This window comes from Lemur catta, chromosome 1 (assembly GCF_020740605.2).
Source record: "Lemur catta isolate mLemCat1 chromosome 1, mLemCat1.pri, whole genome shotgun sequence".
Taxonomy (NCBI): Eukaryota; Metazoa; Chordata; class Mammalia; order Primates; family Lemuridae; genus Lemur; species Lemur catta.
In genome coordinates, this window is record NC_059128.1 from 11,303,075 (window position 1) to 11,329,563 (window position 26,489).

At 54.1% G+C, this 26,489-nt stretch overlaps 1 protein-coding gene across 3 annotated transcripts in view; it reads right to left on the reverse strand.

The window, feature by feature from the left end:
• The window catches only part of SLC24A4 (solute carrier family 24 member 4), a 139,739-nt gene that overhangs the window by 24,600 nt on the left and 88,650 nt on the right, over positions 1-26,489 (reverse strand). For 2 of the 3 annotated variants that reach the window (XM_045561916.1, XM_045561900.1), the window contains exons 4-12: positions 24,946-25,020; positions 22,220-22,304; positions 21,610-21,713; positions 20,823-20,897; positions 18,202-18,227; positions 16,652-16,705; positions 14,874-15,016; positions 10,417-10,586; positions 6,019-6,223 (exon numbers count right to left, since the gene is read on the reverse strand). In XM_045561916.1, the coding sequence (XP_045417872.1) occupies positions 6,019-6,223; positions 10,417-10,586; positions 14,874-15,016; positions 16,652-16,705; positions 18,202-18,227; positions 20,823-20,897; positions 21,610-21,713; positions 22,220-22,304; positions 24,946-25,020 (937 nt within the window). The remainder of the gene's footprint in view (positions 1-6,018; positions 6,224-10,416; positions 10,587-14,873; positions 15,017-16,651; positions 16,706-18,201; positions 18,228-20,822; positions 20,898-21,609; positions 21,714-22,219; positions 22,305-24,945; positions 25,021-26,489) is intronic. The other variant, XM_045561908.1, reaches the window with a different exon arrangement.

A 26,489-nucleotide genomic window follows, 5' to 3' on the forward strand; every position in this document is an offset into this window, starting at 1 on the left:
ACAGATTCCCAGGGCAGGTGGCTCCGATGCCTGGTTCTGTCTGGTTAAGACTGTCCCTTGGGCAAGCCGTTGCCCCTCTCTGGGCCTTAGTTTCCCTCTTTGGAATACAAGAAGGCTAGTCGAAAAATTTCCAAGATCCCGTTTAATTCTAGAATTCAGAGACTGTTTGTTGCTGACCATAGAGAACTTAAAAGAATATTGCCTTCATTTAGATAAAAAATACTGAGCCTTCTTTTCCATGATGCTCTCTTTGCTATTTTAAAAAACCATTCAGAGCCAAAAAGTGGAAATCACCCAAATGTCCATCAGTTGATGAATGGGTAAAATGTGACATTATCTCTACAATGGAATATTCAGCCATAAAAGCAAATAAAGTACTGATGCACGTTACAATGTGGATGAACCTTGAAAATGTCACGCTAGGCAAAGGCAGCCAGTCACAAAGGCCACATATTGCATGGTTCTAGTGACATGAAATATTCAGAATAGATAAATCCCAATAGACAAGAAGTAGCTTAGCGGTTTCCAGGAGCTAGGGGGAGGAAGAAAGGGGTTCGTTCTGGGGTGATGGAAATGTTCTAAAACTGATTTTGGTGATGGTTGCACAATTTTGTGAATATACTAAAAGCCCTGCATTGTATACTTTAAAGGTGTGAATATTATGATAAGTCAATTATACCTCAAAAAAAAAAACCCCACTATATTAAAAGGATGCTCAGCCAGTGTTTGTTCTAACTGGTCTGTGAACTGACACCTCAGCGCTGCACAGAGTGACTGACAAGGACGCTTCTCTAAAATCCTGACCTTGACTTATGCGACAATCAACTGAATGTGCAATTTCTCTGGTGGCTCCCGAGACTGACGCAAGAACGAGATCATTTCCACCACAAAGTGCCGCGTGTCTCCGGGGCCCGTGACGGGAGCCGTGCAAGGAATTGCACATGTAAATGAGCCACAGTGCCTGCGGTCTCTCTCCTGCTGCTGCAGGCGTGCCCGGCAGGGACAAGGCAAGAACAGGTCCTCGGGGCTGCGCAGCTGGGTTGCTGAGTTGGGAAGGACCCACGAGACCTGTCTCCTCCCAACAAGCTCAGCTTTCTCAGGAACTACCTAGAACTGAGGAAGATGGGGTTGGGGTGGAGAATCAGCCCTAAAATCTTGCTGAAATCTTCCCATCGTCTGCTCTGGGTTTTGTTATAATAAGGGAAGAGAAGGCCGAGTGGTGCCACCCAAGCCCTGAAGAGAGCATGTGAGATCCCCAAGGGTCCATAATTCAACCCAATTCGATGGTCTGCTCAACACAGACACAAGTTACTCGGCACCCTGCACATGAGCTAGACACCAGCACCCTGCAGAGAGGCAACTGGTTTCCTTCTGGGCTCCGACGGAAAGGATGAGCCAGAAGAACCCACTGGCTGGGCCGCAGTGCTGTCCCCTAAGCACATCTGGGGTCTGGGGTTAGAATGCCAGCGTGCAAATCCCTCCTCTGCCCCTTCTTCCTGTGTGACCTTGGGCAACTAAGCCTCTCTGTGCCTTAGCTGCTTCACCTGTGAAATGGGAACAATAATAGTACCTATTTTCCTAGGGTGTCATGAGGACTTAATGACAATACAGGCTAAGCACCCTGCCTGGCCCAGAGGAAGTCCTCAATAAGCTTTACCTCCTATTACTGCTCCAACAGTGTCCAAAGGCCTGGACTTCTGAGAAACACACACAGCACACTGAAATGCGCTGACTTGCACCCCAGGCTGAGGGTACCTATCTGAGGCCATGCACTGGCTACGTGACAGCCTGGGCTTGTGGACCCTGCTCCCAGCTGGCCCGGCCCTCGATGGTATTCACAGCTTGGGAAGCACAGGGTGGAAGGGTGGCTCCCATGTAATGGCTGTGGGACTTAGGAAGACTCTGAGCCTCGGTCTCCCTCTCTGTAAGCTGGGGATCAGCAGCGCAGACTAAATGCAAGTGCACAGTACGAGGCACTGTTGCCCAGCGGGTGGTCAGCACAGGCTGCTGGGGCGGAAACTCTGCTCTCCACTCGGTGGCTGGGACACTGTGGGCAAGTCACGTAACCTCCCTGCACTTCTCTTCCCTTCTCTGTAAAATGGAGATAACCTCCTCTGCCGTGTGCTGCGGTGGGGGCTAAAGGAAAGGATATGCACAAAGAACAGGGCACGGCGCACAGCTCGGCCACATCCTGCTGTGGACTGGACTGTGCCCCTCACCCCCAAGTCTATGCTGCAGCTCCCACCCCCAACGTGACCGTATTTGGACACCGGGCTTTTAGGAGGTAAGCAAGGTTAAGTGAGATCATAAGAGGGGGGTCCTAATGCAACAGTGGCCTTATAAGAAGAGGAAGATTCTCTCTCTCCCCTCCGCCATGTGCATGCACCAAAAAAATGCCACGTGAACACACAGCAAGACGGCAGCCGCCTCCGAGTCAGGAAGGGAGCCCTCACCAGAACCAGCACCCTGATCTCACACTTCCAGCCTCCAGAACTGTGGGGAAATAAAGACCTGTTGTCTAAGCTGCTTAGTCTATGGCATTCTGTTCCGACAGCCCGAGGTAAGACAGAGCTCTGTATGAATTCCCTATTTTTTGCTGAGTGCCTGGCGTATGGCAAGTCCCCAGTGGATGTCAGCTGCTATAATAAATGCAGCCATGAAGGCCGGCATCCCAGTGAACACAATGTGATTTCCTTATCCTTTGGGGGCGGGAGAAAAAAGTCCTGTAGCTGGGCCAGGGTGTGGCCTCAGGGGCCTTGCAGGACCTCCCAGACTGTACGCCAACCACAAACAAGCAACCTGCACCGGAGCCTCCCCAGGGTCTCTGGGTGACTGTTTCAGGGCAGTGTCAGGACTGCAGACCATGGTTTCTTCCTCCTCTTCCCCCAGCCAACAGCCAGCCCTGGAGGCCTAACTACCAGCCTCTGCAGTCAAAAGTGGAAAGATGCAGCTGTATTTGGTGTCCACGTGTAAATCCACCGTCAGACCAGGTGGGCACAGAAGCAGGATATGCCCGGGCATTCCGGCCACCCCTCATCCGGGTGGGAAGAGAGGGAGGGCAGCAGGCTGTGGCCTCCCACCCCAGACCTGTCGGCTGTGTGGTAAGGGAGGGGGCCAATGGATGAAGCACATCACATCACTATCTGCTTGGACTTGCCCTGCAGGTCTGGAAGCTCCCAGAGGGCAGGACCATGGCGTCCTGTCCCCACTTGGATCCTCAAAGCCCAGGACAGAGCCTGGTACCCAAGTATCTACTGACAGAGAGAATCACCCTGTCGCAAAGCGCCTGAAGCCCAGCACGTAACAGGTGCTTAGTGCATGTTCATTCTCTCTCCCTGACCCCTGGAATGACTGACTATTTCCAGGCCCTCAGGGATTCTGGCACCTGCAACCTTTCTGGAACACTGCTTGTGCTACAGCACACTATGATCCGCATTAACGTTTACTGAGCACCTTCTGTGTGTCAGACAGTGTGGTGCAGAGACCTTGGCTAAATGACCTCATTTACTGCTCACATCAACCCCGGGAGGTAAGTTCCCCACCCCAAGACTCCCATTTGTGGATGAGGCGCAGAGGCTTAGGGAGGTGGCGCAGCCTGCCCAGAGCCACGGAGCTGATGAGTGCTGGGGCTGAGATTCGAATCCAGGACTCCTGGACTCCCAGCCTATCCCCGGAGGCAGAGCAAAGTCGGTCTGGCTAGACCATTCCCCGACACACGAAGGGACGCCATCTCCGAGCTGACCAGTGGGACGGCTTCTCTCCTCTTCCCACAGCCCCGCCACAGGGTTATGCCTCCCTTGGCCCCGTGATTCCTTCTAGAGGGCCAACTCGGGAGAACGCTAGCTCCATCCGCCCCCGAGAAGCACCCTCAGAGCTGCCCTCTAGCCGTAGGTCACTGTGAGACCCCAACAGAGGTGGATGAGGGCCCAGAGCATGAGATTCTCTGGGGTGCAGAGTCTCACCGACTTGCTCCAATGTCCTGCAAACCTGTGCTAATACCAGGCCACCATACACACCCAAACAAGCAGCAGCCGTGCAGCTCTGCACAACTTCCTTCACACGGGAGGGGAGGAAGCAGAGGAAGTAACTTGTGGTTTCCAAGGGCAACACCTGGAAACACATCCGCAGGGACACAAAGGGAGCGGTCCACTGGGATGCAGGAAGCCCCAGCCTGTTCCTGAGGGCGAGGGAAGACACACTCAGAGGAAGCTTGTCCATGAGCCAAGCCCAGAGGGACGTCCTGAGCCTCTGGCTGGAGGAAGAAGGTGGCCTCCTACGCAAACAGTCCTGCCCCCTGGGAAGGGCAGAGTTCCCCGGAGAAGGACTTGGGGGTGCAGACTCCCTGTGAGCAGGGAGGGCACACCCTTGCAAGACAGCTGCATTCTAAGCCCCCCACCCTGGGAGGTGACCTTCCCAGAGACCCCACAGTCATTCTCCGAGGAGGGATTTCCCCCACCTGGACACAGGTGCTCCCACAGAGCTGGGGCAGGACAGCCTCTGTCCCTCCAGAGCCACCTCCCAGATCCCAGTACAAGGACAAGGCAAAAGGGTGGTTAGTCCTGGGGTCCCCCTGCCACCCAATCCTGCCAAACTCAAGGCTTGAAGGAAATGGAGAGATGAGTCATCCTTATATACTAAGCCCTGCATTTTGGCAAGAGCCCCTGGGTAGCTGCAACGAGTATGTCATTGCATGGGGACTCTCTAACCCAGAGACTCGAAGGAAGTCCGTGATTCCATGTGGAGTCTGCACTTTCACCACGGAGCCCGGAGGAGGAGCACCCCAGCCTGGCAGGCCCACGTGCCCTGACTGGACACAGGTGCTCCTGCAGAGCTGGGGCAGGGGGCAGGACAGCCCCTGTCCTTCCAGAGCCAACTCCCAGATCAGGCACTGAGTGAGCCGGTCTTAAATACAGAATTCTTCTCAGAAAAACATCAAGTTCTGGAATTGCCTTTCAGGACAGTGCACGCCGGGAGAAAAGCCTCCAAGAATGCGGCCAGACAGCTCAGGCCTTCGTTTCCCAGCCAGGACTGCTGAGGACCTCACGGAAGGTTTGGTTAACGATGAAGGCAGACTTGGTGGGGCCTGGGACCCTCCCACAGGTGGACACCTGAATTCATTCATTTGACAGATGCCTACTAAGCGCCTGCTCTGTGCCAGGCCTGGGCGCTGGGGACGCAGCAGTAATGCAACAGGCAAGGGTGCCGGCCCTTGTGGAACTGACATTTTGTGTGACATCTGACACACAAGATAAGAAAGATATAAAATATTTTAGATGAGGTAGCCAGGGAAGTCCACGCTGATGACATTTAAGCAGACACCCAAGGGCGACAAAGGCGCCAGCCCTGTGGATAACTGGGGCGGCACATTCCAGCAAAGCGCGTGCTCTAGAAACAACAGTGACAAGGCCACTGTGGCTGGGGCAGGGGGCAGGAGAGGGAAAAGAACAGCAAGGACCCGGCAGTTGGGTGACACTAGGCCCCGCAGGTCAGACTCCAGGAGGACACTGGAGGGCTTGCAGCAAAATCGCGGTCCGATCTGACTCATTTACGGGTAGAAGAGGGCTTCACATATATAAAAGTGTAACTGTCTAAGAGTTATTTGTGGCCTTAGAACACCCTGTCCCAGCAAATAAGCGATGTGCAGGCAAAGTGGCCTTCCCATGCAGCAAGGGTTGAGAGAGTCTGAGAAAGTCCATAAAAATAATGTTGGTTGCTTTTTCTTATTGTGAAGACCAGTTGCCCTGAACGCTTAAGTGCTGTCCCTAGGGGTCTCTGGTGCTGCCCAAGCCACCAGCTGGCCTGTTCTGGGGCCCAAGGCTCCCACAACACCGTACTGCAGCTCTGGCCCATGGCTCAGCGCTGATGACGGACTCGCCAAGCACCTCCTAAGCATTCTGGTGACCTAACGCCGACCCTCTGCACCAGCCCCTCATGGCCCTCCAGGTCCAGTTCTCTATCCTGAAGACCCGGGCTTGGTCTCAGTGGAGCCCCCAGAGCCCGGCACCCCTGAGAACTCACCGGGCACGGAGAAGGGGGACAGGAAGGCTGCCTCCACCGGCTCTGGCTCTGGGGGTGGTGGCTGCGGCGGCAGCTGCTGCTCCTGATCCTGCGGAGGGTCTTCGGGGTTCTCCACGGGCACGTTCCCATTCTCGATGTTCTCGTGCCTGCCGTTCTGCAGTGGCTTGCTGCCCACTCCGTTGGCCGAGTTGATCAGTCGCTGCCGCTGGGTGGACAGGAGGCAAGTCAGACACCAAGGCCTGTGACAAATGTCACACAACTGCCTCGTTCCTTACACTCAGCTCCTACGGCTTCCTAGGACACCACCCTTGGAGACAGGTTTGCCTGAGAATCAGCCTAAAGGCCTTGCAATCCACCTAAATTTGTTCATTTCTATTTGGATGGTTACCAGGAGGCCTTGGAGGATTTACCAGAGGGCCTGGGCCTCCCCTTCTTGGTGCCAAATCAATAACCCAGCCCACGATGCCAATGACGCCATCATTCCACGTTCACAGTGGTGGATGGTCATAGCCACCTGAGGACTGTCACAGGGAAAGCCCTGCATGGTTTTCGTGATTTTTAATTTCTTTTAAGGTGTATCATACCTAAGTGTACTTATCTTAAGTGCATGGCTCAATGTTGTTTTACATCAAGATAAACTCATAGAACATTTCCAGCCCCTTAGAGGACTCCCTCAGGCCCCCACCTAGCCTATGTACCCCAACTCCAGAGATTACCATGGTAACCACTATGCTGACTTTTATAAACATCAGTTTTTCCTGAACTTCAACTTCACATAAATGGATTCAGACATTATGTGCTATTTTATGTCTGGCTTCTTTCATGCAACTTAACACCCATGAGGTTCACCCATGTTGTTGTGCGAGTCAGTAGTTTGATATTGATCATGGCTGTGTAGTATTCCATTGTACGGATAACCCACACTATAGCCCTCACTTGTCGATGGGTGTTTGAATTGTTTCCTCTTTTTGGTTACGATGAAGAATGCAGCTATGAACACTTGTGTACGTGTCTTTCTGTGGACACAGTCACTCATTCCTCTTGGGTATTTACCTGGCAGTGGGACTGATGGGTCATAAGGTAGGTGCATACTGGACCATTTTACACTCACATCGGCACTGGGTTAGAATTTCAGATGCTTCCCAACCTTGTCAATGCTCGGTACCATCAGTCCTTTTAAGTTTAGCCATTCTGGTAGGTGTGTGCTGGTACCTAATTGTGGTTTTAGTTTCCATTTCCCCAACTAACAACGTTGAACATCTTATTGGGTGGCTGGCCATTTGGATGGCCTTTTTGGGTCTTTCAGCACGTCTAACGAGCGTGTTCTCAAAGGCAAATGTCCGTGACCAAATCCACCCCCTGCCCTCCCCCCATCTCGCCGTGGTTACTGATAAAGGCTGCCTCCGTCTACCAAGCCCAGGTGCCCCTTCCTCACCAGACCCGTGGGTTTCTATTAAACCAGCACAGACAGATTCCACACTTCATGAAATCAACAGGTTTCTACTTTCCCAAGAACCTACTTGCCTTTGCACAGCTCACCTTTATCTGGCTCTCAGCAAAAATATTTACCAATCAGCTTTAGGCTTTGTGGGCAATGACTGTCACACAAGGGACACATACATCCCCCAGCCAATTACTTCAGCAGGAGGCCAGGGGACAGGAAACATGTCCCCAAGGCAATACTCTATAACTGTGCACCCAACACCTATCCTTGTGGTTATGGGGTGTGCAGCCATTATATCACTTAAATGGAAGCATGTTATTTCTCTAGAATAAAAAACTGACCATTTAACTGCCTTCATGTTGGTTTTTAGCATGGACTTCTAAATCATGAAGTCTAGGGTGGGGTGGGAGTTTTTAATTTTTTTCCTACAAGGAGTCTACGACACTTAGCCCACCAAAAAGAACAAAGTGACCTATGCCTAAGACTCAGGCCCAGACAGGGAGGCCTGATATTTTGATACCAAAGGTTAAATGACAGGTCATCCTTGGAGTCCAAAAAAAAAAAAAAAAAAACCAAAGAAACAAAAAAACAAAATTAGCTGTACAAGGACAGAATTGCAGTGGAGGTGGGTATGACTTAGTGGTAACATGAATGGTGGGGACTGGGTGGGGATGGCTCCTAACTCCAGCTTACCAGGAATCAACAGACAATGGAACCTAGGAAAAAATATCTAAAGATAGCTGAAGCTGTATCAAAAGAGGCATTGATTATAACACAAGGGAGGTGACGTGTTGGGAGAAACATACCAGAAGGTATCCATAGGAGAGTAGCTGGATGGTGCGGATTGGAACCCTGCCACCATTCCAGGGACATTACACTCAAGGAGAGAATTAGGGGTGGCAACTGATGCCTGATGTTTGCACGGCTGCCATGTGGAAGAGGCAACCACTACCAACTCAAGCAGGCCTGGATATTATAAGACAGAAGGAAGGGGCCGGGGACGGGACCAGGTTGACCCCTAGGAACGTGTATGCATCTTCCCTTTGAGTCTAGACTCAGATTTGGGTTGGAATCCCTGCTCCGCCCCTTAGTTGTGTGGTGATGGGCAAATTACTTCACCTAAATTGGAAATATCATGGGGCCTCGGAGGAAGGTTGTAAGATTAAAGCTGTAACACAGGTAAGATGTCCAGCACCTGCCTGGCAGATAGCAGGTGCTCAGTAAACTACAGCCAGTTTTGCTGGCTCAAAATGACAGCCTCCAGGTGTAGCACTGTGGGGATGAAGGAGGTGGGTGACCAGGTGGGACAGGTTCACAGGAGGGGGGAACCAAAGGTGGCTGCATTTCTGGGCCCTGTTGGTAACTCACCTCAGTGGCTTTGGGTGAGGACAGTCAAGTCAGATCGAAGCAGCCTTAGAGTGAAGGAAAACAAAGCCCTCCTCCATGCCCCCAATACCTGCACCCCCTCTCCCATGTACCCAGCCTCCTGCAAACCCTCTCTCAGCTGCTTTGCCCTCTTTGATAATGAACAAACATGGGTATCATCCCATAGGCGTTTCTGCCATGGAGTAATTTTAGCTTTGCAAACATCTCTGTAACATTCTGGAATTAAAATGACTGAAGAAGAAATGAGACCAAAGGGTCCTAATGAACAACTCTGAAACCAGGCATGGTGTGGTTTTTACTCTCCCTACTTCCATTCAATGAAGAACTTCCCTAAAGTCACTGCTTAACCTCCAGGCCCAGCCTTGCAATGTGTGTCACTGACAATTTTAGAGCTGACCACAACCCATCCAATGCCCTTGGATCAAGTGGGTTAGTGGTGGAGATGAGAATAAAACTCAGGATTCTGCCCCCTGAACCTGGCCTCTCGGGCTCCGAGCAGCCTGCAGGGCAGGCCAATCCCGACACGGTAGAAGATGAAGTTTTCCCAGGAGCTTAAAACAGCTGGGGCATAACAACCAACATTTTACCAACTTCTCAAAACCTATTCTTTTCCTGGCTGCACAGGTGATGAAAAACATACCATAAACCCAAGTCCCCAAATCCTTAAGAGTTGTTCAACCCCCGATTCTCCAGTGGGTACAACTATTAAACTCATAAAAAATGACCAGGATTCAGTAAAACTTCATTGATTTAAATTTTACTGGACCAAAAATGATTTATAATGATTCAAAGCTTGAAAAGGTGTTTCCCTTTTTTAGTACACTTTCCCCAGAGAGGGACCATTGTGTATGAAATCAAAGCAGAAATGTTCAAAACATAGAACCTTTAAGCACCGGGCAATATCGTTCTTGCCTATAACTGTGTGCTGACTACTGGTTACTAGTGAAGTTTAAGGCCTGCTGGCCACTGTCTGCTTCCGAGGATAGGACTTAACATTCCAATATGCACAAATGCAGCCAAGACTGGAAAAGTTGGGGAGCAATAAGCCCGCTATCTTTGCGATTCTGTTGACACGTTAAATAATATTACAACTTATTTTTTCAAATGAGAAAGAGACACACAACATAAAACATAAACACAGCAAGCGTGAAAAGGAAGTTCCCAGAGGCCATCATCAGCATCTCGAGCTTCCTTCTAGCTTGTTCTGTCCACAGAGAACAGGTGTAGGCATTCATCTTTTTTTCTTTTTTGCCTTAAATAACATTTTAAAGAAACAATCCATCCTTCAAACTGGCCTTTCTCCAATTAGTTCTACGCTAGTGCCTGGAATGCTTAGTGCAACATCTCAGGAACTGAATGCGACGGCTGCCTGCTTTGAAAATCCCTCCTGAATGGAAAATTTGCAGGCTGTGGGTGATGTTCGGCCTTAGGAGGCACCAGAGATTCCTTCCTTAAGCAGGTGCAGCTGTAAGCAACCCTGGGAGGGACCCTAACACACCAGGGCCTCCTCGCAGGGCCAGAACCCACCCAGGGCTGCTCGAGTCTCCCTGCCCCTTACACGAACTTACCTCGTTAATTATGATCCTGCTAGCCATGCGCAGTCGGGTCCTGGGCCCAAACTTGTTGGTGATCATCACGCGCAAGCCTGCTTCCGGGAAGTTGAACTTGGGAGGGCTGGAGCTCATGAGCTCGTCCACCATCACCACGGGGCTTTTGCCATATTGCGGTGTGTCCTTCACTATTGAGCACAGACCACTATCAGCACCGATTCCTCCGAAAACAGCTCCCAAGTGTGGGGTCCAATGATTGCCCCTTGCCTTGGGAACTCCCCGGGCTGTGGCGCCAGCGGCCAGTGGCCAGCAGCCACCTGGAAGTCTGGGTGCCTGGCTTCAGCTCCTCCCGCCAGTCAAACTGGGCCACTTAGAGCCCAGTGGGTCCCCTGCTACAGGACCACCCATGGGCAGACACTCACATCCATGTGCTTCTCCCGCAACTCTGGGGCCCTGTCTTGGCTAATGTCAAGGGTCTTCCAGATCGTCCTCTAAGCCTCACCAGGGCAGCCCACCTACAATAGAGACAGGGGCCCTGCCCCCTCTCGCCAAGACTAGGAGGGGACCTTTCTTTCCCTGTTTACAGAGGCTCAGGTGAAGCTTCACAAATCCACAAGGGAACACAAGAGTGGAAAATGCTGGAAGGCAACAGATAGCACTAGCTCTGGACTTCCCCCAAGGCCATGTGCTCAGTCTTCGAGTGATCATCTCAGCCCTGTGGGGGAGGAGGCTCCTAACTTCTTTCCCCAAAAGACAGGCAGTGGGGTCAAAGATTCGGATCCCGGGCCCCTAGACAGGCAACGGAGACCTGGGAGAGGGGCCTGAGGGTGCGCTGTGAGCTGCTGGCTGAGCCCAGTGACTTTGACAAACCCTGACGCTCTCCAGGAGGGAGGCGTCTCTCTGACTCTTTCTTTCCCCTCAGGAGGCTGAACAAACCACCCCTGACCCTAGGCCTCTTCCTTGCCACCCTCATAAAAATGTGCAGTGCTGGTACCCTGAGGGGCTTGACATCTGTCTCAGGTCCCTGGGAGGGTCTGGTTACCAAAACGCTCATGCACACAGCATGCAGAAGCAGGCGGAGTTTCCCCTCCAAAGGGCTGTAAAAACAGAAATGCCTGGCCCTCTGCATTGGTTACCAGTTTCCGGAGAGTGTAACCGGGTAACCAGGGAACAGGTCCAGAAAGCAAACCCATGCGAGAGTTAACTGCACAAAAATGCACAAATGCACACCAAACACACGCACTCCTCCCCAAACAGCAGCGAGGCGGCTCAGCAGACAGGAGGCTTATGGGTTAGAAAACAAAGCTAGGATGACATGCATCTGTCGGAGACGGACGCGAACCTCCAAAAAGGCGTGCGTCGTTGGCTGGGCTCATGGTTGATTTTTTTTTTAATGCATGTGTTATGCTTGCATGAAAGCTGACTACTTACAATTTAGAAGAGGAGGAGAGTTAAGGAGACAGAGGCCACCGAGTTTGTCAGAGATGATTAGTGTGCGGTGGGTGCCGAGGGTCTGGGGGAGCATTCTTGATGGTGGCGAAGGTGCCGGGGTTACGTGGAGGAGGGTGTTAGTAGCGGGCTCCTTCTACAGGGAGCCTCAGTGCCTGGGGCCTCAGGCCTTCAGAAAGGCTCTGCTTCTACTCTGAGGAGCAGGAGCACCCCTGTCCCCGTGCCATGGCCCCACCCTGCTGCAGGGAAGCTCAAATCCCTCCCCCTCAGGACCCCCCATCTCAGAGGCAGGTGACACCAGCAAAAACTGCAGGCTCCAGCTCCATCCTACAGAGCCAGGCCCTGCCTGGGGGGACAACTAGGCTCAGAGGAGGGAGCCTAGAGGCTCGTGAGACAAGAGCTGTGATACCTCGCTCCTGGGGCACCTCATCCTGTTGTCACCCACCAAGTGACGAGGTGGGGTGTCCCAGCCCAGGCTGGCTGTCCAGAAGGGAACTCGATGACGGCATGGTTTTCTGGCAGTTCAGCCCAAGGCCAGGCATTGCCCCCCAACCTCTCTGTGCCAAGCCCAAGCTGTGCCCAGGGCCAGGGCTGCCTGGAAGGGTCCAGAGTGAGCATTTGGAGCTAGACTGGCTTGGTGTGGGGTGGCTGGGGGTCAGGTGGCCCTGGCCGTCAGGATGTGTGCAAGGTCACCTGAAAACCAGCCAGGAGGCTGACTGGGTGAGCTGAAAATGCTCTACCCCTCCCTTCTCCAGTCAAGAGGTTGAGTGATAAAAATTTTGATTTTATACGGGAAACACCAAAACCGATGACAGCACAGCCGGGGCTGAGAGAGCCTGTGTTCTTGAAAGAGGCTCCCAGCCAGCAACCCTTGCGTTTCCTTCAGTGGGGCAGCTGCACGGTGGCCCGCCTGGAGCCGAGGGCGGGGAGAGAAACTCCGACCTCATCTCCAGCGACTCCATGGCAACACCCTTAGGAAAGGCAGAGGCCCAAAGCCTTGGTTTCCCCAGCCCCACATGGGGTGCTCCTGGGTGCCCCGTCCTCCTTCTTTGGTCAAATCTATTTAGGGTGCAGTGACACATGCACGGCCCTCTGGGAGCCTCTATGGGGCAGTAAAATCTAGGGTGAAAAAACCCAAAGGCTACGTCCCTGGGCACCCCCACTTTGCAGCTCCGGAGTCCAGCCTGCACCCCCTTGGGGCTGCCTTCTCCTCGGCCTTTAGCTAAACGCATTTACTCTGGTCAAAGTTGTAGAGTAACTGTCCTGAGTGCTGGGGAGAAGTCTTGGGTCCGATCTTTCAGTTTTCTAGAATTGTCCTGGACTTAAAGAGGTTTGGGGGAAGATAACAAACCATGGGGATGACCTGCTGTCTCGGGCACAAAAGCACTGGAGACAGAGTCGGGACAGAGGCCAGAAAAGGCACCACATGGGCAGCAGCCTTGGGGACCCTGCATTCCCCTGGCAAGGGTGAGGCCCCCATGTTGAAATGAGAGGCACCTCCCACAGGGCCTGGGGAGGGGTCTCCGTGGTCGGTCAGTCCCACCATGGGTATCAGGTGGCTCTTGTCGGGGTAGGCGCCTGAGGAAGCAGGTACTTCCTGTTGGCCTGAATGACTTGCCACGTGGTGTTTCTCTTCTTTGCCATGAAGGCCCAGAGAACTGGCAGCACTGGGTATGTGACTGGGCAGGAACAGCTTCTGTCCTGCATCTGGGGACCTGTGACAGTCCCCTTGGAGCCACTGCTTCTGTGGAGCTAAAGTACAAAGCAGCGGCCAGTGTTGCCCCCGCCCTCTCTGAGGAGGTTGTCCTGGAGACGGGCTCCCCTGGGGTCGCCTGCTCAGCATTCATGAGACAGGGCACAGAACCCAACGCCAGGCTCTGCCCCTCAGGGGTGGGTCTCACAGCCAGGCTGTGGCCTGACCCCCACCCTGCAGGCAGCTTCCTCCCATATGGGGAGAGTCATCCCTCAGTGGGACACCTGCGACAGGTGCCACCCTCTCAGGGCTTACCTGAGACAGGACAGAAGCCCCCGTCCAAAATGCACGTGGGAGGAAAGCCCTACCGTGATCCGGCCCAGGAAGAAGACCAGAAAGAAGGCCAGAGAGTATGGATCCTGCCCCCAGATGTCCCAAACTCAAGCAAACAAGTCCCTTCTGAGACCACCTGGTCCCATCTCAGACAACACCAAGGAGTTGACCTGACAGAGGACGGGATTTGCCCGTGGCCCAGGGGACTGAGGGAGAAAGACCCCCAGGCGGCCAGCGCGGCCTCTAACAATACTGTGGGTGGAACTCACGCCTGCTCTTCAACATCCTAACGCAAGAGTCTACTGGGGCCCTGGCTGCCCTGGGGAAGGGTGAGCTCTCTCCTTCCCGGCACCCCGCCCCACAGGGAATCTCCTGCCCACTGGCTGGATTATGACAGTGTCCACGGACGCTGCCAGTCAGGCCCAGATGATGTGGGGAATTCGACAAGAGATGACAGAGGCTGGCTCCGGAGGCCTAGAACCCCCCGTTTTCAGACAAGGGACCAAAAATCCCAGGGGAAGGGGCTCCGGGCAGGGCTCTTTGGGCTGGGGATGCCTGCTCAGCCTCGGGCCACCCTTCCTGCCCTTGTTTCCCCCACGGAACCTTTCCCAGCCCGAGGGCCGGTGGTCTCTCCAGAACAGGGCCCAGCAGGAAACCACAGGGAGGCGCAGGCCACCCCGAGCCTCAGCTTCCTGCCGTGGGCCCCGTGGGTCAGAGGCACTGCTGCGTTTCTGAAGAGCCACACGGGCCTCGAGACTGCCGCGGGAGGCCCGGGGAAACTCCCGGGGAAACTCCAACTACTGATTTTTCTTTCCTGGTGTATCTTCCCCTCCATCCTTCCTTCCAAGCAACCTTTTCAGCACCGACTCTCCCTCCTCATTTAGGGCACCGTGACCAAAGCTCGGAGAATGACAGTCTGCGTGTGCGTGCGTGTGCAGGAAAGAGAAGGGGAGAGTGGCCTCCGTGACGGACCTCCGCCATCCTGTCTGCTCAGCCTTACCTTGCCTCAGCAATGGCACGGAGGGGTCGTCATAGCTACCGTCACAGAAGTCATTACCGGGCTCCAGCTCACTGTTGACCGGGTTGCCGTTGGCAATGCTCTTCTGTTTGACTGTGAAAAAGGCCTGCATCTTCACGTTGTACCTGCAAGTCAGGTGGGGCAGAGGTCAGGGTGGCGGAGGGGAGTCCCAGCCACCAGGTACGTGTGGGGTCTGTTGGGTCTCGCACCCCGTCCCGGGCACCCAGTCCGCACGGCCCCGGAGTGTCGGGCCCCGAGGGCACTGGGGAGCCTTGTTGTACTGAGCTACAGGGCCTGCTGACGTGAGCCCGGGAACACAGGTAGTCTGGGGGCACCTGCTCTACTTAGCTGGTGGAGGGCTTCCTGGGGGCCTAAGAGATCTTTTGCCCAAGACAATGACTGACGCCTACTTACTGCACGGTACAAGCCTGCGCTGATAAAGGAAGCTCAGCCTGGCCTCGGGGACAGGCTGGAAGGAGACACTGCCCGCCTGTCCTCTCTCCCTCAGCAGAGCCCGCTCACGTGGGCTGCCTGGCGTCCCCCGCTCACAGCCGGCACTGCCAGCCCCCAAGAGACGAGAGTCTCTCTCCATCCCAGAGAACCTCAGGCCAGCTCCCCACTGAAAGGCGCTCAGAGATCATTTAAGGACATTCCTCTTGCAGCCTGCTGGTTTAGCACCCATATTTTCTAAAACATTACAAATGTTTTATATGAATGTGGGGATTTCTATTTTGATAAAACCCAGTGTTTTCTTTCTTTTTAATTACCTATGGAGGTGTGAGAAGGAAGATAAACCTGAACATGGCCCGGCTCATGGGTAGTTATTTTTTGTTTGTTTTTGGTGTGGAAAAATATATATATATCTCATACAATTTAACATTCTAACTACTCTCATTTTTAAGCACACAATTCAGTAGCATTAATCACGTTCACGCTGCAACCAGGACCGCTACGTCCAAAATGTGTTCATCATCCCAAACAGCAACCTGTACCTGTGAATCGATAACTCCCGATTACTCATGTCCCCTGCGCTAATGTCTAGTCTATGTTCCATCTCTACGAACTTGAGCCTTACAGATCCTTTAACGAATGTGGAATCACACACCATTTGGCTTTTCGTGACTGGCTTCTTTCACTCATAATGGTTTCAAGGTTCGCCCAGGTTGTGGCCTGTCAGAACTGCGTTCCTCTTTCTGGTTTAATAACATTCCTCACAGGTAGTTTTGAGACGGGTCTCACCTGGGCAGCTTCTGGAGGGGCTCGAGGTTGCACAACCCAGGACAGCGTTGGCATCCCCAGTACTACAAGTGGTGCCCCCTGCAGTTGTGCAAAGCAGTGGCCCTGAGAAGTGGCATTTTATAAAGCCTGGAGCAGAATTTAACCCGCCTGGCTTTTTGAAAAGGGTGGTATTAAATTATTAGGAGATGCATAGAGACAGCAAAACAGAGTGGTCACCCTGGGGCATGGGGAAGCTGCCCAGAGCCGGGTGCTCACTACTTGTTAGGGGCACAGCCTCAGTCCTCGCACACCGGCCACCCAGCACGACTCCCTGGCTTAGGTGTGAAACAGCACCCCCAAAACAGTGTCAGAACACCTCTCCCCCACTCTGACAACCCCCAGCAGGGTGGCCAAGGAGAACTGGGGCTGGCCCAAAGGGACAAAGATCTGGCAGAGGTTCTCATCCCTGCTCTGACAAAAGGCGGGAGTAGGCTGCGGAACGTGGTGTCCAGCAGCCCAGAGGGGAAGAGGAGGGCACTTACTTCATGATCAGGATATAAAACACATACAAGACAATGAGCACCAGGCCTTCCCACCTCAAAGAAAGAAAGGAGACAGTGGTTAGAGCACGGGGCCACGGCACACGAAGGCTGGGACCGAGCAATGCCCAGTCCAGGATCCAGGTGTGCAGGAGACACGCCCAGCCCTTGGTGACAGAGTGAGAGAAGGCTGAGGGGGTTCTTTTCAACTACAGGGGTCTGCAGGACTCAGATGGAGTTTCCCCCCACTACCTGGGAAAAGGAGGGGCCAGGGTCACCACACCCCAGCACTCAGGGAGGGTAGAGGCCTGCGCTCATGCAGACTCAACCCTAAGAGATCCTATGGTCACCCAAGACCCTGGCTGGGAACCAGAGAAGCTGTGGGTGCAGGTGGAAAGGGGCCCACGTCCTGGGAAGGACTAAGAATGGACTGAATAGAGAGGGGGGCACAGGGACAGGAGCCTCCTGGGCCATGCATGGGTGTGGTAGGGCCAGGGTTCTTTCTGGGATGCGCCATTACTGCTCTCTTGTGGGTGCAGCCCAACCCCAAGAGCAGTGGGGACCTTTTATCTCCGACCACAGCCCCTAAGGAGCCACACAAGCTTTACTTTGTTCAGTCAGGTGCCTGGCACAGGCTGCGGTTGTTTTGAGAGCTTTTCCTTTGCTGACACAGAGCCCACAGACCAGCAGAGCCAGAAAGGGACATTTAACCATTAGCACCCTAACCCCGTCTACACGGGAGGGAAATGAGACCCAGGAGGGGAGAGGCCTTCTCAGGGCCATGCAGTGGGTGAGAGGATGGGACGGGACAAGAACCACGTCTCTCTGGGCCCAGGGCACACAACTGCTCATGCCGGGCAGCAGATGCCCTCAGCCCGACTGTCCTGCTATATTCCCACAGATGATCCACACAGGACACAGATCCTGAGTCACCGCCAACGAGCAAGGGGTTTTTATGGCTTCTAAATGTAAGTTGCATTCACGCCCTAGAAACCAGAGTGGAACGATCAACCTGTGCCTTGGAGGTTTGTGCTTTATGGAGCTCAACTAAGGAATCAATTCCTACCCTCAGTGTCATGAAGATGAGTCCCTGTATTTTCTTACGCCTTTTTTTTAAAGTTTGCTTTCTTACAGTAAGAGCCTTAGATCACCTGGCGTCTATTCTTGTGTGAGGTGTGAGGTAGGGATCTGATGTTCTGTTGTTCTGTATGGATTCCCTGTTGTCCCTGGGAATTGAGGGTCCCCTTCCTAATTCACTGCCTTGTCATGACGTCTCTGTCGTATCTCTCATTCCAGAAACAGGCCCGTTACTGGGTCCCTATGGGCCATGCTTATCTTTTATAATGTATCATGACATCAGCAGGGCAGGCACATGGAGGGCAACAATTTCCTTGTTTTGAAAGGACAAAGGCATGATCACTTAGAATGATATCCTGTTTACTTTCACAAGTTAATAAGCTTATGTTTGTTAAAGTAATTTTTAAAAAGATTCAGTGAACCCAACAAGCAAGGATACTGGAAACTAACAACAAAAATTAACTTTAAGAACTTACCACACAATTTCTTCATCATATATGAACTGGAAGGCAAAAGAAACAGAGGGTTGGGGTGGGGGGAGAAACATATTTATTCCAAAAGAAGAGTAAATGCAGACCCCTAAGCACCCAGAGCCAACTCATCCCGGCCTTGTCACGTGCTGCAGAAAGCCGGGCTCTTCTCTCCAAGTCTCAGTGTCTCACCTACAGAAGGTGGCCTTTCCTAAGTTGAAACCTAGGCCAGTGGGATGCCGCAACACGCACCCCAGCTTAGCGTGACTGTCCCTAGAGACTGTCCCTAGACTACTATAAAGCCCGTGCTTTTTGACAGTCCAGGTAGCTGCTGGGCACTGACCTGGCAGGAGCCTGCCCTCATTAATTGAATAGAGTTGCTAAAATCAAGAAATCTCAGACTGAAGTGACAGCTACATGTGTGTGTGTGTGTGTGTGTGTGTGTGTGTGTGTCGGGGGACTGTATGGTTTTCATAACCTCTTTGGAAGTTCCAAGGGAGAAGGTGCAGCTTGTACAATTTGAAAGGATGCCAGAGGGTGACAGCAAGGGCCTGTGGCTTCCTAAGAGGATGCTGACGTTGCTCAACAACCCAACCCAGCATCTTTAGCAGGAGACACAATTAAATGCTGCCTTCGTGGTCCTCCAACCGCCCCAGCATGGCCCAGTGTGGACAGGCTGCTCCCACCAATTTGATCTTAGAGATGTGCAGGTCCCTACACATGGTGCCAGGAGAGGCTGGGGGGCTTTGTCTGGGCTTGAGGCCACTGTCCACTCTCCTGGATGTCATGGTGGGTGGCACACACAGGACCCGCTTTGGGAAGCCACTCTGAGAGGGCCTTCTTGGCCAGGCATTCCCCAAACTCAAGGCTCTGAGGCAGTGGCACCCCATAGGGGGGAGGGGGGGCCACCACCTGGGGAATTTGGGGGACATTCACAGGGATATTATTAGTGTTTACAGCCCAGTGGACAGCTACTGGCGTTCAGAGGCAGCGGAGGACCAGGATGCCAGACAGACAAAAACACGTGGGACAGTTCTACAGGATGAAGTTTTTCCACATTTGGCCCAAGTCTTAAATGTCCGGATAAACATTCAGGTAAGTATAAAACAAGGACCTGAGCTTTGAACCTAACTTCATCTTACAAATCAAAGTAGTTTTACATGGCTTTAGTAAATACTTAATTTTCCAATAAGGTAACTGTCATACAAATTGAGGGGTGATTATACTTCACTCTGTTTAGATTTTCTGTATAGGGGCAGCTGATTACATCACTGGATCTTTTAGCATCTTTGTGCCAAAATGTTTACACACTGGAAGATGTATTCTTTTATTATAAATTACTTCTTTTCTCCTTTATAGTATAGTTAGGGCATTATGCTGATTTTTTTGAAATTGTGTACGGGTAGATTATTTTATGCATAAATTTCAGTTTTGGGGTGTGGCAGGCAGCCTCTAAGACGGCCCCGTGATCCACCACCTGCAATTCACGTTCCCCTTGAGCGTGGGCTGGACCTGGGACTTGCTTCTAACAAACAGAACTCGGCAGAAGTGAAAGGACATCGTATCAGGAGATGCGGTTACAAAAAGACCGTGGCTCCTGCCCTGGCTCTGAGGGAGCCCGCTGCCCTGCTGGGAGCAGCCCTGCGGGGTGCACAGCCAGGCCCGGGGCCACTCACAGCCAGGTGAGTGTTCCTGCAAGCCCAGCCTCGCCCTGAGAGGATCAGACCCCGGCTGACACCTTAACCTCGGCCTGTGAGGGACTCTGCCCAGAGCACCCGCCAAGCCATTTCTGACCACAGAAAGCGGGAGATAATAAGCGTTTGTTTTCAGCTACTGGGTTTGGGGGAAATTTGTGACACAGTAACAGAGAATCAGTACAAGGGACATGACTGTCATATAAAGGTGGCCCTAGGTCTGGCTGAGAACTGTCACTCCAAGGGCACATTCCACTCCTAGAGTCTGGGCATGACATGCACCTGCCCCCGCACCACCACTCAAAAGGTCTTTTGGATCAGAATGCTCCCCTGTGGATGACACGCTCCCTGGCAATGTCTGTGTCACACGTGCTTCACTGCCACATGCCATGGTGTTGCCCTGGCCTTCGGGGCCCACGGGGGGACATCCTGCACTAATGGACCCTAGGGGCCCCCGTTTCAGCCTCTGCCTTTTCTTCCTTTCCCCCTGCTCCTCCCTTGCTCCTCGCTGCTACCTGTGGCTGCCCCAAGCTGTCCCTCTCTGGCCCAGGGAGCAGTGGAACCAGAAACTGTGCTTGTTAAAACTGGGTCTGCTAAAGAGTCTCAGGCCTGAGCGGGGAACGGGAGAGAGCCTCAGACATGCAAAGTGCTTGAGCTCAACTGCATGGACCATGCGACGTGTGCTTTGGCTTTTCCAAGGCCTTTTTGTCTCCAGAATGGTCCCTGGATTTGCTCGATGACCAAGGCACCAGGTCTGAGGTTCTCAAGAAAGGGAGTGGTGGGGGGATGGGGGAGGGCAACTGTGACCACAATGTGACCACAGTTCTCTGGTTACAGTGCCAGCGACAGAGAAGGGCAGGATCTTGGGACTTGCAGGGCTCCGGCCGACCCGACACCTGGGGCGGGAGGGGCAACTCACCGCGGGCAACTCACCGCGATGAGCACGATGACAGACAGGGTGTAGTACACGGAGTCTCGGCACACGGCCCACCACGTCAGACGGACCACCTGCCAAGCAGAGCCCCGTCAGCTGCTAATGTCGCGGAGCTGCAGAGGTGGGTGCAGCTGCCCAGACCTCGCAGGTGCGGGGCAAACCCACGGAGCTCCTCCTAACTCCAGACCAACCCTTGTCCTTGTTATATTTGGCGAACAGGACGAAACCAAGTCATGTTCTCAAGGCGGCAAAACTACCCCCTCCTCCTCCAAGGTCCCAACAGTGCATGTTTCCCGGAAGCCAGAGGTGCGGGCCCTCTCTGCCTGATCTGGCTCCTTCAGCTGTAACCGGCTGCCTGCCCGCGAGCCCACCTCTCTGAGGTCAAATCCAACATTCCCCTGCGGCTCTGAGGATATCTAACGAGGTATCAACAGGCAGCCAGCTTCATGCTCCCTGCTGGGGAGGCCAAAGCCAGGCCTCAAATATTTCCAGAATCCAACTCAGGCTGGGGCTACAGGTGCTTCTCAACCAGCCGCTGCTGTGGAACCAACGTCCACCCTCGCACCGCAGACTGCCGGGGGCGGAAAGAACGCAGGTGCCACTGTCATGCACGAGGACCTGGGCTGGGAGGGGCAAACTGACCGCCCAGAGTCACAGGGAGCTGTTGGCATGGCCGAGGCTGAGCCCTGGGTGTCCCCACTGCTACCTGCTACCTGACCTCTTGTCATAGACGCTCATGACCCATACCTCAGGGCACGTGTCTGCCAGGCCGGGGGAACCACTGACCTGCCCAGCGAATATTCCGCACACTCCGATTATGCACAGGATGTTGAACACGGCGGAGCCCACAATGGTGCCCACCCCGACGTCCCCGTGGGTGATGAACACGCCTGGAAGGGAAAGGCACAAAGCCTGGCCTCGGCTGCACGTCCTCAGCGTCCCCCAACGCACGGAAGCAAGCCGTTTGTTTTTGCTATCAAACAGCAAAACCAGGGACGTGGAAATGCCCTCAGAGACCAGCTACTCCGATCCTCCTGTTTTTTGGGAATGGCTTTATTGAGATATGATTCACATGCTGTAAAATTCACCCATATACAGTATACAATTCAGCAGTTTTAGTATATTCATATAATTGCACAGCCCAAACCACAATCTAATTTTAGGACATTTTTACCACCCCCAAGAGAAATCACACACCCTGCTTAGCACTCCACTCCAGCCCACACCACAAGAAACCACCAATCTACTCTCTGTCTCTCTCTCTCTCTCCCCCCCCCAACTGCCCATTTTACAGATGAGAAAACTGAGGCTCTGAGCTGACAAACGCCCCCACTGTGCTGGCACCAAACCCGAGCTCTCTCCAGATCCTGTGTCTCGGGCTGTGGGGATTTCTCACCAATCACAGAGGCGAACAGCTCTGGCGTTGAGCTTCCTGCAGCCATGAAGGTGGCTCCAGCCACATCTTCGCTCAGATGCAGTTTCTGAAACAAGTGACCATGGACCCTCAGGATGTGATGAGAGGGCAGAGGACATGATGACTGGACACTCCGGCAGCCGAGGAGCCAGCAGGACAGCAGCGCTGCAGCCGCAGCCGAGCTCCTCTGCCGGCAGCCTCACCTGGGCCCCGAGCAGCCGCCCTCCGCCAGCCTTCAGCTCAAAACCCCTCTTCCCCTTCCCCCACCAGCCTACTTTCTGTTCATCCTCTGAGCCCGACTAAATAACGTCTCCTTGGTGAAGCCTTTCCGTCTACCTGGGGCCAGCCACTACCCCTGGACACGCGATGTGCTGTATCCTCCGCGGCTGAAACACGAGTCGCATGGGAGGGTTTGCGGGCCACGTGCCTGCCTTCCCTCACTGGGAGATGAAGGTATTGGCTGCTCTTTTTCATCTTTGGATCCCCTGTGTCTAGAACAGGGTCTGGCCCACGATGGCACTCCACAGGAACACCCCAGTCCGGTGACTGTCCCCTCCCATGCAGGTTTTGGGTACGGGCCTCTGTGACAACATCAGGGCTGTGGGACCTGGAGGCCCCGACACACGGCTGGGCCTTGCATTCCGGAAGGCCTCCTCCATGCAGCCCCACATGCAGCAGCTCACGGAAACCCAGACGGCCTGTGCCCAGGGTTGAGCACGGGACGGGGCTGGGAACTTCCGGTCAAGGCCTGCTCTGCTTGGCGAGGCCACGTTCTGGCCACGGAGGCCCGGCCCATCCTCTGATCTGAAACGTGGTGCTGGGGGCTCTGGGTGCTCGGAGAAACAAAGGAGATTGAGGGTCCTCTGAGCGCCAACTTGAAGTAGCTCCCCATGGCTCTCCAAAGGCCCCTCAGGGAAGGGCTCGGCCTCTTCTGCTCCTACCTCCCAAGTGCCACTGGGCAGCCCTGGGCTCTGGAGGCCCTGAGGACCCTCTGGGCCAGCATAAACCTCCCCATGTATCAGTGGGCCATGGAGTGGTCCTCAGAAGGGACAGAGCTCTGGGTTGGGCACAGCACTGATCCCCAAGGCAGAGAACTGGCCCTCTTAACCCTGCCAAAGTGCAAGGTGCCACAGAAGAGGCTCTGTCACCAAAGCGTCTCCAAGAACTTTCAGCAGAAGCCAGACTGTGCTACCTCCTGCCTGGCTCCTCCCTGCCTTTGCTCGGGCTGTTCCTTGTGCCTAGAACGCCCTTCTCCTCCTGCTCTGCTTGCTAAACGCCTCCCACTTCCAAAGCCTGGGCCAAACGCCTTCCTGGGCCTCTCCCAACAGAGATGCTTCCTCCCTCCCTTTGGCTCCTCGGATGTTTGCTGTCTCTCACTGACCCCTCAACTCAGTCTTACCTACAGGGCTGGGACCATCACCCTTGCTCCCCTTTGTATCCTCTGGGACACAGGTAACTCCACGGGGAACCTGGTGCCTCCACCAGATACGGTGCTGTGCCATAGTCACCCACCTGCCACTGGCTTCCATCAACCCCAGAGGGGCAGGGGCCCAACCCCGTTGCTGTGCCCTCCCTGAGCTCCCAGCCTAGTGGGCGCCTGGGTGTGTATTCAGTAAGGGTCAGTTGACTACATTCTTCCTGAGGGCCACCTCCAGAGGGCAGAGGCAGCAACAGACCACTTGAGGTCAGTGCTGCCCCCAGCGCTCCACTCCATGGGGCCGAAGGTGGAACCTCCTGCTCCAACACCACAGCGGTTGTTCTCCTCCTCTGTGCCTCACACTCTTCCTCTGGCTCCATCCTCTCGCTATGAGCATCTGGATGGAGTGAGCACGTGGCTGGATGGGGTAGGGGGGAGGTGGTGCTGGGGGGGCAGGCTGGGGCAAGGAGGGGAGGGCCTTGGCACACTTTTGCCAGCTCACTGTTTCGGGGAACCCAGGCCTGGAGCAGCCAGTCCCTTCCCTGCAGTGACACTAAGCCGCCCAAGCTGTGCCCAGCAGCAGGCAAAGTCATGGGGAAGCAGCTGCCCCTAACAACCCATGTTCCCAGCTGCAAATGTCACCACGATGACATGGCCTCAAACAGCTGGGAATTTCACAGGGACAAAGGGTGACAAAGCCCAAGCACTCCGTACCCAGTAGGTGCTGCAAATGATGGTCGTTTTCTTTCCCGGACCAGAAGCTGAGAGTAAGGCAAAGTAAAGAAACAGACTAACCAGAGCCTCATATATGGGGAGAAATAAGGCAAGACAGTAAAAGATCAACAAAATGATTAAGAGGAGAAAGTGTCAGCCTGTTAGGACAGAGGGAATTCCCTGCCACTGCCACGCGTCCTCCCAGGGCAGCGTGCGGATCCCCACCTGTTACCTGCCGCCCATGCTGGTTATGGGACACGTTCACTACAGCCCGCGACCTGCCCAGGCTCGGCACACACAGGCCAACGGCGTGCCGTGGGTCCAGCCGTCTGGGCAACGATTTCACGCTGGGGGCGTTTTCTCCTGCTGAGCTCTGGGGAGGACTCCACCCACCAGTCTAGCCTGGGGGCCCCCGAGGGAGGCTTCGCCGTGGGGCAGACACCAAGTGCTGGGGGTGACAGTTTTTGCCACCAGTGTGCTCCCCAGTCCTGGGCGTGTCATTTACGTGCCACGTGTCCTCAACCACCCCCAAACCTCCCAAGTCTACACCAAGGCACCCTCGGTCCCTGCCACATACCTCGCAGATCTTCTCTAGAGATGGAACGAAGAAGTCGTCGCACACTATGGCCAAGGCGTAGAACATGTACAGAGCCTGCGAAGGGAGCAGACAGACGCGGGTCAGGCAGGGCACCTGCCCAGGATCCACCCCCCGCCCCCCACCGCCAGACCAGGCCGCCAGGGTACAGGCCGGGGGGACAGAGCGGCACAGAGGAAAACTCCAGCACCCTAGAGACTTTCTCCCTCAATCCCCTCATCGGCAAATGGGGAAACTGAGGCCCAGAAGGAAAAATAACACACTAAACAGCAGAGGGGACTGAAACTCAGGCCACATGAGCTTGTGCTCCTTCCTGCCTTGTGATCCTGTGATATATTAATACATATTTGTCCTCCACCCTTAGCTGCCGTCACGCGGCTCCTGGAACCCTCGGAATCTCAGGAGTAACAGCAGTGTCCTCTGCATGCTGACGAGCTGACTGGTGGCGGGGGCCTCTAGATAGCTTGGCATGTGGGCTGGTCACTGAAAGACCAAGGCACGATCAGAGGGACTTTCAGCCCCACCCTCCAACCTCTGGGAAGGAGCCGAAGGTCGGGTTGGTCACCAACGACCCATGATGTAATTAATCGTGCTTAGGTAACGAAGCCTCCATTAAAAACTCCAAGGACAAGGCTCGGAGAGCTCTGGACAACTGAACACGGGGAGGTCCCCGGGGGGTGGTGTCTGGGGAGGGCGTGAGAGCCCTGCGCCCCATCCCCCGACTCTTGCTCTGCACCTCTCCCATCTGCCTGTTCATCTGTATCCTTGGTAATAACCTTTATGATAAACGGGTAGATGGAAGCGTTTCCCCGAGTTCTGTGAGCCGCTCCAGCAAACTAATCGAACCCGAGAAGCGGGTCGTGGGAGCTCTGATTTAGCGCCGGCTGGTGAGAAGCAAAGGCCACAGCCGGGGCTCACAGTGTGTCTGAAGCGGGGACAGTCTCGTGGGACCGAGCCCTCAGCCCGTGGGAGCTGACACTGTCTGCAGGTAGGGAGTGTCAGGATCAAACTGCATTAGGGGACACCTCGCTGGTGTCCACCGAACTGCTTGGTGTGTATGTGGGGGGGACCCACACACATTTTGGTGGCCAGAGGTGAAGCAGAATGTGGCTTGACAACATCTCTTCTTAAACAGCAGCTCTTTCCTGGCACCGAGTCTGCCCTCAAAAGGCAAGATCTAACCCTAATGGCCAAGAAGAAAAGCATTTAGAATCACCATTTTAACAATTTACAATTATTCTAATTTCCTCCCTTTATTTTTAGGGGAGGCACAATTTCCTTGTTACCAACTGCCCACCGCCTGCCAAAACCAATGGCAACTTGAGATGTGGCATTTCCTGGGCTGCGACTTCACGCCCACACACGGGACAATACGTGGGCCATTTACATGGGGAGGGTCATGGAATAGAGTCCAGACCCTAATGCTGTTCTGGGACTTATCTGCCACATGACTTTGCGTAAGTCACATCTCCAGGTTTCGGTTTCTTCATCCGTTTGATGATGAAGTAAGAACAGATCAGTAGTTT